Below are 13,941 nucleotides of genomic sequence, written 5' to 3'. Positions count from 1 at the left end.
TAAAAAACTTTTATCTCACAAACCGTACATCGTTAGACGGAAAAAAAAAACATGGGCAGTCTTGAAATTTCGTCCTTTTTCATTAGAGATGCGATTCGATATACTTTTGACGACTTTTTAAATTTCGTTTTTTTTTCCATCATGTTCATCCTACACATGTGTAGGAAAGACCTGGAACTGATGAGTTGTATAACCTGCCCATGGGTAAGTACAAACTACACATGGGTAAGTTACTTATAAAGTTCAAAAATGATGAGGACGCATTGTAAAACCCTAAATACTAAACCCTAAAGCTTAATTTCTAATCTTAAGGGGAGGTTACTTTCTAAAAACCCAGGAAAATCTAAACCCTAAAAACCTAAAACGGATGAGGGTTCCTACTCTAGGGTTTAGGGTTTGAAGCCCGAGTGTTAGCCTATCGGCTAACCCTCGACCTTCAAAGATAGACTAACACTCGGGCTTCAAACCCTAAACCCTAAAGCTTAATTGCTAATCCGAGGGGGAAGCTACATTCTAAAAACCTTGGAAAATCTAAACCCTAAATGTTAAACCCTAAAAACCTAAAAAGGATGAGGGTTCCCACTCCAGGGTTTAAGGTAGCGCGAGGGTTTGCCCGGCTAACCCTCGACCTTCAAACCCTAAACCCTAGAGCGGGATGTATTAGGGGTAAGTACAACTTGCCCATGGGTAAGTACAACTTACACATGTGTAAGATGAACGTGATAAAAAAAACTAAATTTAAAAAGTCGTCAAAAGTATATTGAATCGCATCTCTAATGAAAGAGCACGAAATTTTAAGACTACCCACGCTTTTCTTTTCGTCTAATGATTTACGGTTTGTGAGATAAAAGTTTTTTTAGTGAATTAGATAGAATTCTATTAAAGTAAGAGAGAGAGAAAAAAAAAGTAGTTGACGAAAATACCCCTCTAGTGTTGAGAGGGGTTTTTTATTTTTAATCTTGTCCATCCATTTTTTCTTTGATCCAATGGTGTAGAAGAGTTCTTGGATTCTTTTTTTTAGGAGTTCTCAAATAACCCCTCCTATATATATATATATATTGTTAACTAAGCTCGTTACAAATTTTAACAATTATCTAAAAATTAAACAATAGTACTTAGCAAAAATAACTCACCTACCAATTTGCTATAACATTTATCATCGTTTTTATATTGTAGTTTGTATAATTATAATTATTGCAACAATCCTCCGGGCCTTTCTTTTTTTCTTGACCGAGGTCTATAATTCATTAGAAACGGCACTGCCCCTGCATATATGTATTGTAATGTGCCTAAAAGATGAACATGGTAACAACTTGTACAAGAAAAGAATCTAGGTAAAAGATTCTTCAAATGCCCAAAAGTAAGTTCATTTTCATGCATTCACTAGAATATATGTATTTTATCATTTATATTCCAACCAAGATTCTGAATCAAACTATCATTCATCTTCTTATTCAGGTGAAAAGTAGTACATAATTAAAAAACTTATTACAAAAACCCTAAAATCATAAATTATGAATCTAACGAAATAAATGATGGAAGAAATACCTTTGATTATGAAAAAACCCTTACTTTTATGTTGATTTTATATGGATAAAGACGAATCGAAACTCTAAATCGCCATTTGTTAGATCCCAGGCAGTCAAAGTGTCACATGGGACACAATTGACTAGTTTTAAAGTGGTGACATATTACTGGTAGTTTATCCGGTTACGTATATTACATAGACAAAATTAGTTTTTAGTTACATTGGATAGACAATTTTCAAAATCGTTACATTACATATACATTTTGGTTTACTTAGCTACACTAACAGGTCATTATCCCAATTATCATTGGACATTACATCTGTTGGCATTGTAATATATGGTATATCTATAGAAGTATTAAACAATCTCCAATATAATGTGTTAATAAGTACTAAAACAAGGTGTGTATTCTGTTTAAGAATCACTTGAATCACTCACAACTTAGTCGACGACGACACTCATAGAGTATAAGTACAGAGACATAATGCGCTAACGCACCCATTACGACAAATATATGGAATATCTGGTGGCTATGCCCGACTAGATCAAACCAACCCGGCTTCAACTTTTCAGGCACTCGACTAACATAAAACATAGCTCCAACCAAGTAAGAAAACCCCATCGCGGATTCAAACCCTAAAGCCGTGTTCCTTTGAGGCACATTCCAATTCATGATAGTGGCATGGATTGCAGGGATCACCCCAAAAAGGCCCATTGTCACAAAAATCAAAGTACGCATGAAACGATATTTACCTCTTGCTCGTGTTGGAGAAAGTAATACCACGATTGCAAAAGCACCTAGAACGCTAATTATTCCTAGATAGACATATTGCCATATGGGATTGCATAGGAAGAGATAATAGATTGGAGGGAAGAATGAAGTGATGATCATAACTGTGATGCCTGTATAGTCTAATTGACTAAGTAGACAATTTAAGTGAAGCGCGTGACAAGAGAAGAGATGGCATAGACTACTAGACACGAAACAGAACATTGCGCCACCCAAATACACGTACAATGGCCAACGTGTCACTTCGATTGGTAACTGTATCGTGTCCATGGATGATGACATTTGTTGATGAGAAATATGTGCAGAATGATCCTGTGGGAAAAGCCTGAGAAAGTGTTTGATTTACACAATTTTGTAGAATTAGAACAGATATGCACTAACGAAATGATGATATAATACTTCAGTTCACATACATAATTAATCAAAGGAATGTTTGATAACACTCTTTTGCAATTTGTTTGTTACATACCATTTGTAAACTTGAAGGAAGTCTGCTACTTGGTAAAATTCTGTTAAGTTTGCAATTGTCAGCACCAAAAATGCAACAAATCCAATCAGGTGACTGCACAATTAAATTAAAATGCATATGGTTATATTTAGATAGTAATTTAACCAAATATCTTATGTCTTACAACTTACAATTACAACACATTTGGTATATATAGTTCATTTATTATGACCTTGTGATTTGAGTATACGTACAATGATTGAATAGAGACATGTTTAAAAGTACTAAAGTTCAAATAAAACAAAACATAAAAAGGTAAATTGCAAATAAGAGAAAAGATATAGACTTTGAAGTAGCTTGGAAATGGTTAGAACTATCATGGACAATTAACCCGTTAGCCGTTACATATAAGAAGAAAAAAAAAATAACTCGTCGTCCTGGAATATAGAAAAATTTACTGTTAATCTTGAATAAGTAACATCAATAAGGAAAAAAAGAAAAAACTAAATCATAATCGTATAGAACTTAAATTAAATATTAAAAAATAGTAATATATCTAAACTTGCAAAGCAGAACAAAGACAGGTCGAATATAGTTGGATGTTGCAACCAAACGTACCCCACTCTTTAATGAAGTTTTTCCTTTTCTATTTTATTCTTCTTTCTTCTTCGTCTATACATATAATAATATAAAATATCTAACATGATCATGTTGTGTTTCTTATCCAAAATATTTAACACCTCAACCCTCCATATTTCATTTTTGTTTTTGCTAAAATTTCTGAAAGATTCTATATGCACAAACTAGATAAATCTAAGAATGATCCACACATTTCATCCATAAAAAAAAAAAAAATAAAAATAAAAATAAAAAAATAAAAAATTTCAATGTAATCAATACATCAATACTAAAACTGGGAAATAAAATCAGTAAATTCTTTCAATGGTTTGTTTGGCAAAGGGATTTTAGGGGCTTTTAAGGGCTTAAAAGCCCTTAGCTTTTAAGAATAAGCTCTTTTAAAATTATAGCCCTGTTTGGTAATACATAAGAAATCAAAAGCCTCAGCCCCGAAAAACTCCTAAAAGCCCCAAAAGGTCTTTAAAATAAAAGCTCGTAAGAAGAGAGTCGAAAAAAAAGCCCCAGCCCCTAGCCCCAACCTCAAACTCTAGCCCCAAGCCCTTAACTACAGCCCCAGCTCAAACTTTTTGTATAAAACATACCCTAAGTGTAAAGAATAGATAAGATAGATAGATAGATAGATAGATAGATAGATAGATAAGAAAGAACTTACGTCCAAACATTAAGAGTTTCATTGTGACAGAGAAACAAAGAGAAAAAAGCATGTTTGAGAGACCAATCAGCTCTGTAGTAATTTAAGATATACTCATTGTCTTTCATGTAATCTGGCAGCTCTTCATATCTCAACAATTCAAACTTCTTCTTCTTGTTGTTGATGTTGTTATTTGAATTCAGAAACTGTGTTTCATCCATTTTTTCAGTTTCCACCTTCATGTACCTTGTTTTAGTAGAATGTGTTATGAGGGAGGGACAGAGACAGAGAGAAAGATATATAGGAGAGATACTCTACTATTTTATAACGCTTGTTGCATCTCTTTTAAACCACTCACAGTGATCCCATCGGTTTAAGTACTATAACATCAACGTCATATTAAAAAAAAAAAACCTAACCAATTATTAACGCGCCCCGTATCACGACCAGGGTTTTTTGTAATTTGACCAGCCACTCATTGCAGCAAGAGTCGCTGCAAAAAGTCCTGCCACGTCAGCTTTCCACTAACACCGCTTTAAATGTTTGACCGACTTTATTCCACTTATTGCAGCGAGGGTCGCTGCAATAAGTATGACGGACCCAATTTCGAAATAAAACCGATCCACCCATCCATTCCATCATTTTCAGCCGATTTTCTTTCACAATTTCTACCAAATCCATCCACCAAAAACACCTCCGGCTACTAACAATCCGGCCACGACGACACCACCAATACACCTCATATTTTAACAATCCAGTCCCCTTGTTATAACAATCCGGGTACCACGAAGTTTCGGGATCATCACCCCCGCCAGCCACCACCGGCCAGTACCGCCAGCCGCCACCGCCAGCCACCGCCAGCCATGACCGTCTGTCTTACAGGAAAGTAGTATTAGCAGTGACATCTGGACTTTTAAGAGCCCGCTATTTCCCCGTCCGCCGTTTGATTTTCCGGCTATCCTCCCCCAAATTCCGGCCCGTCGTCCTCCCCCAAATTTTTCGGCCATTTCAAATTCTGGTATGTATTTTATGCTTTTTGATTTTTATTATATGTGTTTTTGATAGTTAATTGGTTATATTTGTATGTTAGTATAGTTTTTGTATACATATTAGTTTTGTTAATTTGTTAGTTTTGTTAGGATTATTAGGTGTTTATAGGATTTTAATAGGTTTGTTAGTATAGTTAGTTTTGATTTGTTGATAATTTAGTGATTTGTTAGGAGCCACTAATTTGTTTTGTTAGTGATTTGTTAGAATATTTTAGTCATTAGTGTTAGGTGTTTTAGTGTTTGGTTAAAATATACTGTTAGATGCAAAATTACGTAGATTAAAATTTGTTAAAAAATTGATTAAAATAAATAGCCAAGATTATGTTAAAAATATGTGTATTGAACTAAATACCCAAGATTATGTAAAAAAAGTGATTAAAAAAAACTACTTAAAACTTATAAAAAATTAGTTTAACAAAAATATAGATAAAACTATATATAAAAATTAAGTTAAAAAGTTTGACGTATACAAAATTTAGTTAAAAAGTTAAAAACATATTATAGAACTAAATTGCCAAGATTATGTAAAAATATTGATTAAATAAACTATTTAAGACGTATTAAAAATTAGTTCAACAAAAATATAGATAAAACTAATTATAAAAATTAAGTTAAAAAATATGACGTATAAAAAATTTAGTTAAAAAGTTAATATAAAGACATAGATATAAGTAAACTATATTAGTATACAACAAAAGTAAATGTATAAGTAAAAAGAATAAGAATAAAATTAAAAAGTATAAAAGTAAATATATATTGTATAAACGGAGTTCTAAAAATTATTATAAAGTTAAAAAGATATATATAAAAGTAATAAAATTTGTGATAATTTTGTTATATGATTTGTATTTTGCAAAAAACGTATAATATGATTTGTATTTTGCAGTATAGATAGCTACTTACCATAGCGGTGATGGTGGTAATGAAGACCCGCGTAGAACATGGTGGAAGATTACATGGGGCTGCAAAGGCAGCGGTGGTAAGGAAATTGGTTCTTTATAGTTCATATTTTAATTTAATATTTTTTTACTAATTTGTCTTTTTAATTTTTGGTAGCCCCACGAAAGTGAAAGGGGAGGGGGCCCCCTTAGAACTTAAATCTCGAGGCCGAGTTCGCCAAAAGAGGTCGTCTGTCGATAGACTTTGACACCAGCAATTTAAAAACGTGGCAGGCGATCGGCCCAAACTACAGCATGTACAAGAGCCTCATTGGCACACTGGTCCGCCACATCCCTCAGACCTACGACTCTTGGGACCATGTGCCTGCTGAAAGAAAAGAGTTTATCATCCCGACTTTAAACGTAAAATATTATTAATTTTTAACTTCTTCTTTGATGTTTGTATAAATTTTTAATTTCGCTAACTATTACTTTTATAAATTGCAGACTCGGTTCAAATTGGACCATTTCATTCAGATTCCTAATCCCGAGGATCCTATCAGGCGGGGATTCAGGTTGTGTGTTGATAGGGACTGCTCAGATCAGTATGGGCTCCGAAAGAGCCAGTTCAAGAGAGCCCACTTTTCCAAAAAGGGGGACCTGAAAGCAGTTCCCCAGTTGGAACAAGCTGTTCCCCAGAGGGTATGTCGCAGGAGGACTGGAGAGCTTTGTTGGGGTATTACCAGAGGGAGGACCGGGTCAAGAAGTCGGAGACAAACAGCACGAACAAGGGCAAGCAAGTTCTTGCGGGGACCCATGGTCGTAAGTCTTACTCTCAGTACGTCCACCAGGAGAAGGTTAGTTATGAAATATATATGTATTAAATATATATACTTGTCTTTAAAAGTATAAGTTAAAGAATGTATATTTCTTATGATAAATTGATATGTTTACAGGTTGAAAATAACCAGGACGTGGACTTGGTGGATTTGTTTGAGATTAAGCACAAGAAGAAGAAGGATAAAAAGTGGGAACACCTCATGGCTGAAGAAATACATGTAAGTGTCTCTCTTTAGGATAATATATTTTTTAGTATTAAATGTTAATTAATCAACCTTATGTATATTGTAACCTTTTTTATAGTCTCAGCTCAAGAAGAAGAAGGAGGAGGCTGAACAGGACCCCGTTCCAACACCAAATCCTGACATTGTCATGGAGGTGTGGGGACCCCAGACGGGGCATCGTCGAGGCATAGGGCGGGTCATCAGGCAGATGGGTACCCAGACGTATGACTATACGCATCTTATAGAGGGACAACCACGTGCAGAATTCAACTTGAACAATGACCCACCTCAGACTAGCCAGAATTCCTCCTTATTTGAGGAATTATTTAACTATGCTAGTTATGCACAGACTCCTTTTCCTCCTCAGCCGTCCCAGCAGTTGCCCACATCCCCTCAATTCTCAGCCGGATCGTATCATGTCAATTTGGATGATGATGATGATGAGATTGATGATGCTCATCATTAGTATTTTATGGTTATAAACAATATATTTTATATCGTATGAATTATGTTTGTGGTGTATATGTGTTTATCTTTTTGGATGTGTTGATGATGATGCTCATAATAACCAAAAAAACGTAAAAAAATGCCTCATCTATATAAATAAATAATAACAAAAACATCAAAGATAGCTATAGAATACGTCAACTATTATTAGTAATCATGATAACAAATATAAGTAAAAAAATACATCAACTATATCTAGTACTTATAATAACTATTATTACATACGTTAAAGAATTACAAACAAATAATTATACGATATAAGTAAACTATTCAAGGATCTCATATCCCGTAGGTGCCTTATTAGCTTGAATGTGTCTGTGGTACTTAGCCAAACGATCTCTGTACTTCGGATGTCTTACCCAGTCCTGCGATACAGGTTTATCATGTCCCCAAGCTGAGGTGTAAGGCATTGGGCAGTCCTTATCTAAAAAAACCGTAACAAAATGTGTCGACCCCGATACCAGGGAAATGCATATCGGGTTGTCTATGTATAGCTCGCCTGGCCCCTTCCAAAAAGGAAAACATGTGATGTTCTCCTCTAAACTTAAACAGATAATTATTACACCCAAAGCATTAGACAGAAGCATAGCGCAATATGGATTCATCATCCAGTAATCTTGTGGGCGACCATTTGGATAAGACATTGATAGCAAAGTGTGTATGTGTTTGGCGTCACCAGCGAATGCATCCTCATAGTATCCGCGCCTGGACTCATACTCCTCTAGCATTAGTTTGCGAATCCACTCGAATTTTTGCTCATTTTCACCCAAAGCAACAGCCAGTGCCCGAAACCCATAGTTACCATCAGACTTTACATTTTTTATATTGGCAACGTATCTTTGAAAGAACTTGGGGAGCTGCCCTTAGTAATGATTCATGTCAAACGATGTTGACTCACTCTGGAAAAAGTTGTGTGTAAACGGTTCAGGGTTGTTCTGTGGATTTTGTGTATTCTGTGTATGGGTGTTGAGAATAATTGATCAACAAAGCTATATGTTTCTTCTTGCGTTTGGTTATTCTGGTCTCCGAAATAACTTTGTGTGTCTGCGAAACGTGAATCTCTACCAAAATACGAACTATGTCTGCCACTTTGTCCCCAGTATAGTTTGTTATAAGGTTCGCCAAAGGAATCTGTATTTCCCGGGATGTTAAAATCGTAACCCATATACCCACTCTGCCTACCACTTTGACCCCATAATACTTTGTTATATGGTTCGTCTACATTGTCTGGCACATTCATTGTTAGGCCCAATTTGACCACATTCGGGCTGGCTTTGAGCCCAATTTGAACTAGTTCCCACATGATCATTGTGCCTCCCACTTTGAGGTGATTGTGGTTGGCTTTCATTTTCATTGAAGAAACGTGATTGTGTTTCTGCGAAAAAAGAACTGGTGCCCACATGATCACTCTGTCTCCCACTTTGAGGTGATTGTGGTTGACTTTCCGTTTCTTCGAAAAAGCGTGATTGTGTGCTCACGTATTCACTGTGTCTCGCATACTGGCCTTCTCCAAGTACACATGACGGCTGCGAAAAATGATCGGAGAACTCCCCCATGGACTGGGTATCCTGAAAAATTGGTCGGGAAAATTGAACCGACTTGGATTTTTGAAGACCGGAGGGTGTTGTATTTGTCGCTGGTCTGTTATGTTCGGGTGCCTGCATAAAAAAAATTAAAAAATTAATTACACTTAGAAGTATACTAACAAATAGGGGCAATTACAAAAAAAAATAAAATTCAATTAATTAACTGTAGTTCGAATTATGATCCGACATACTTGAGGTATATTTTTCTTTGACCCGATTGGTCTTCCACGTTTATTTTTAATAATAGAAGGGTCCTTGATTTTCGTTCTCCCCGGATAGACGATTTCTTTTAATTTAGAAATCCAGTTTTTGCGATTTTACTTCGGTTGTTCCTTAAACTGGACTTTAACATCCTCTACTAATTTGTCGATAGCTTCGTCATCGTTAGAGTCTTTTCGATGATCGTTGTCCGGTAGGCATGTCGACGGTGTCAGGTCTAGCTTTCTCCAAAAGTCATTGTAACAACCGTCATAGAAATGTTTAAATAAATTCCTCGAATCGTGCTGTCGCCATTAGAACGATTAGACGGCTCAATTTAACTGAAGTCCTTGATATATTTTAGACTCAAGTATGTGTTTACATGACGGCCCATTTTAATCTTAAACCTTGAATTATAAGACGAGTTCATAATTTAGTATGATAAAATACTAGATTTCGAGTCGTAAACGATCGTAGTTATGAAAGTTCTAGCCCTAAAATATTCACGAATAGTCCCTACATTTATTAAGATCATTATTATTGGAAAACTATAAATAGAAGAACTTAGTGAGAAATACTCATTCCTTCATCTGCTTCATCTCACCTCTCTCTCCCTCTCTAAAACACACACTTGCAGCCACATTCACACACACAAAATTCATCTTTTGATTTTGGGTTGTTAAACCAAAATTATTTGTACTCTTAGCTTCCTTATGATAATCAAAACATATGTCTAGCATCAAATTTCAGGTAACAACAACAAATTTTGAGTTTTTGATCAAATTAAAAGTGTACTTTTTCAAGTTTATGTTCTTGATGATTTGGTCCAATTTTGATATGAAAAACGTGTTAATAGTTAATGGGTTTGTGTCTAAATGTGTTTAACATCATTTTTGTGAACAAATTTGGGTCACAACGTGCTTTAATCTACAAAACCCATTTTTGAAAATAAGGGAAAACTTGTTCTTGATGTGCCACACCTTGTTCATGTTATAAATGGTCATGAAATCGTAAAAAGTGTTAATGGTGTAACAACCCTCAATTTCCAATTAGGATAATTACTTGGACTTATCTAGGTCCTTATCCCTAGAGGTTTATTAAGAGAATCGACCTTCTAGACAATCAAAGCATAGCGATAATTGCCCCCTAGTACAGTGAAATGCCATAAACAATAACTATAATTATTCAATACGATCTCAAGCTACAGATATTAGTTCTAATTGAACTTGACAAAATGCCAATGAACTAAAAATTGAATCTCGAGAAGTTAAGTTATATAAATAATAAGGTAAGACTCACAAGTTGTGATAACAATCATAAATCTTCACAAAGGACCAACAATTCAAACGCCAAACTAATTGACGTACATTTGAACACAAAGATATAATGACCATCTTGAAAATAAATTTATAAACTATTATGTACATAATAGTAAGCTTGAATAATAATAAGTACATAAATATATTGCAACATTTGAATAAGTCTTCCAATTAAAAAAAATGCATACAACTTAAACTAATTATAAATATAAACTCTTATAAAATCCACCAATCAACATACAACTAACCCACTTATTCTTACACTCACACACCCATAATACATACATATACTTATTTGCATGTCTTAACACTAGTTGGGAACTAACCCAACACCTCACCCCATGAGTTAACCAACCCATGTCTTCCCACCACACCTCTTAACCAATAAACTCACTCCATACCCTTAATTTTCTGCATAAGCCACATTTTTTATGCCCCAAGACCCTCCCTCCAACCAAAAAAATAGTTAGATGCTTTGTTTCTTACACTTCCAAGGTACATTATACCTATACTTACACTCCAACTCACACTATACACTCCCTAAACACTTCAACACTTTCCAATACACTTAATCTCTTATTTCTCTCTCATTTTTCTCTCAAAAATCTGCACATTAACATCTTCCTCTCTTCATCATTTTCGGTTCAAAGAAAGCAAGAAAAAGGCAAGAAAAATCAATCTAAAGTTATAGTAATAATAAGGGTTTTTAAAGGATTAAACAAGGGTTGATTCAAGATACTTTTAAGGGTTATTTCAAGCTTGGAAATAAGGTTTATATGGAGCATAAAAGCCACGAAATTTTCTGCCCAAAACAGCCCCCATTTCGAGTTCATCAAGGGTATAAATCTTCATCTCTTAGTTTAATCTATCTTGTTTTTGTATATACTGTTAGGTCCAGTTTTAACCAAACTGGAGCTCTCCAGTGACATCTGGAGAGCATGAGAAATTGTCCGAAATATTAGAAGTCCAGTTGCATTGTACAGGTTTAGCAACTGATGACTTCCTCCAGTTGAGATCAGAAGACTAGAATCTGAAGATCTTCCAGTTGAAGTCAAGGACAACAAATGGAAGATAGAGATTGGCAATGGCAGCGAAGCCCAGTTGACAATCTACCAGATTAATCAACTGGAGAATCCTCCAGTGTAAATGCTCTTACACAGCTTTACACTGATTACGAGGAGGACCTTTTTACTCTACATCCTTTTAACCGGACAATGATATTGTCTTTGGATAAAGATACAAAGATGTAGAGTGGTTGAATAAAGTAACCTTTTGTCTTACTTTATTTAACACACACAAAGGTTTATTTTAACAATACTTTTGTGTGCTGTCAACCATATCTGTACGTCGAAGTTGAGATCCCCATGCTCAATCTTCGACTATAAATAAAGGTCCTTGCACAAGCATTTTCAATAACTTTGCAAATACATATATTCTGCAATATTGGTGAACTTGTGCAATATTCTCTCAATCGCAAAAAAGGAACATTACACAACTCTAAGTGTTTCGATTGTTTAGGAGAATTTCCAAGTTTAGATCAATTGTAATTCATGGGTTGTTAGGATATTTACATTCTTGTATTATCTTGGTTCCGCAACAACCTTGTATTTTATTTAAACAAGTAATAAATAAAATACACTTGAAAATTACATATTGTCTCACCAGTTTATATACTCATCATTTATATTATTGCAGTGTATTAATATTCTGTCACCTTAATACTTAATTCCAGTTAACCTAGTACACAATCAATCTAAACTGGTCACATCCAGATTAATTGATCGTGTTGCAAAGTTCACTCACCATCGACATAGAGGTGTCTTCAGCACCCATCTAGTAATAGTTGGGACTTACAAGTGGTATCAGAGCAGGCAGGTTGAATTGTTTCAATTCTATAACCTAGGTCTGCTTCGATGGCTGCTGAAGGTGAGAATGGTTCTGGTCCAAATGAATCTAATCCTAATATTGCTACTCCTTTAAATACTAGCCCTCCTCCTACTTCTCCAACTCCTGGAGCAAACCACGTTCATGTACATTACTCCAACTCTCCTATTCCCAAATTCGATGGGAATGGTGAGGCATTTGGTACATGAAAGGCTAGAATGCTCTTGCATTTTGGTGGGATAGAGAGGTATATGTTGAAAATCCTTAAGGATGGACCATATATACCCATGTCCAGTGGTGTTAGCCCTCTTCTCGACCCCACTGGGAGAAGAGGCACCAGGGAGAAATCTGAAGAACATTGGTCAGATGAGGATCGCAGATTAGTTGATCTTGATACCAAATTGAAAAACATGATTCTTTCTGCTATACCTGAGGAACTAATTCCTACCCTTGTGCTATTTCCTAGTGCAAAATCTATGTGGGATGAATTAGTTCTCCAGTTTGAAGGAGGAAATGACACCATTGTCACTAGAAAGGTACTTATACCAGATTTACTGGCCTAATTAATCAACTTAGAGGCTTCGGAGTGGAGAAGGATAAGGATATTCTTCTTGAAAAATTCTGTGATGTTTTGCCATCCAAATGGGCACACATGGTTCTTGTCTTAAGACAAGGAAAGACCTTGCATAGCCATACTCTTGCCTCCCTTTATGGAGCCTTCAGATTCACTGAAGATAATGATGCTGCAAGATTACTGGCTAAGCAAGATGCTTTAAACCATGCTCAGAGTTCCAAGGCTGCCAACTTTTCTGGGCAACCTTGTGCTGCTTTAATGTCTACTGAGAATGTCCAGTCACATTCTATGAAGGAAATGTTAAACAACGTTTTGAACTCTGGCCTAACCACTAATCTCAGTGATGGTTGTGAGGAAACTGACGATGATGATCTGGTAGCCATGATTGCTAAAACCTTTAATAGGTTTAAGCATAAATCTAATCGATTTAATGGGTCCAATAATGCTTCCAATTCAATCTCAATAGATAAGGCTAATCTTACCTGCTATAAATGTGGTAAGAAAGGCCATTTCATGAAGGAATGCAGATCTAGTCAGATGAACAACCAAACTGGTCCTATTGTCCCAAACTTTGTTAAAACTGATGATTATAAGGCCAAATACAAGAAACTTAAGGCCCAGATTGCTCTCATGTCTCTTGAACAAAATAATGAGAAAGAAAAGAACAAGTGCATGATGGCTCAAACTGAAGGGAAATGGGAACTCTCTGATGATTCATCTGCAGATGAAGAAGAGATTAGAGATATGTGTTTCATGGCATTAGAGAGTCAACAACCTGTGGTGAAAGATGATGTTGTGTCAGGAAGATGGGTTGACATCATTTTAAAGAAGGTAAGGGACTATAA

General features: G+C 35.4%; 2 protein-coding genes across 2 annotated transcripts; one reads left to right on the top strand and one right to left on the bottom strand.

Moving 5' to 3' along the window:
* Positions 1-1,878: 1,878 nt before the first annotated feature.
* Positions 1,879-4,382, bottom strand: LOC122593096 (heptahelical transmembrane protein 1-like). Its single transcript, XM_043765448.1, has 3 exons — positions 4,059-4,382; positions 2,789-2,881; positions 1,879-2,644 (listed from the first exon to the last, which is right to left on the bottom strand). The coding sequence occupies exons 1-3, from the start codon at positions 4,277-4,279 to the stop codon at positions 1,960-1,962; spliced, it is 999 nt and encodes a 332-aa protein (XP_043621383.1). The 5' UTR covers positions 4,280-4,382; the 3' UTR covers positions 1,879-1,959.
* A 2,552-nt stretch (positions 4,383-6,934) lies between these two features.
* On the top strand, positions 6,935-7,543 carry LOC122590655. Its single transcript, XM_043762833.1, has 2 exons — positions 6,935-7,022; positions 7,108-7,543. The coding sequence occupies exons 1-2, from the start codon at positions 7,005-7,007 to the stop codon at positions 7,492-7,494; spliced, it is 405 nt and encodes a 134-aa protein (XP_043618768.1). The 5' UTR covers positions 6,935-7,004; the 3' UTR covers positions 7,495-7,543.
* The last annotated feature ends 6,398 nt before the right edge of the window (positions 7,544-13,941 follow it).

This window comes from Erigeron canadensis, chromosome 3 (assembly GCF_010389155.1).
Source record: "Erigeron canadensis isolate Cc75 chromosome 3, C_canadensis_v1, whole genome shotgun sequence".
NCBI classification, from domain to species: domain Eukaryota; kingdom Viridiplantae; phylum Streptophyta; class Magnoliopsida; order Asterales; family Asteraceae; genus Erigeron; species Erigeron canadensis.
This window is presented reverse-complemented; position numbering and strand designations above follow the sequence as displayed.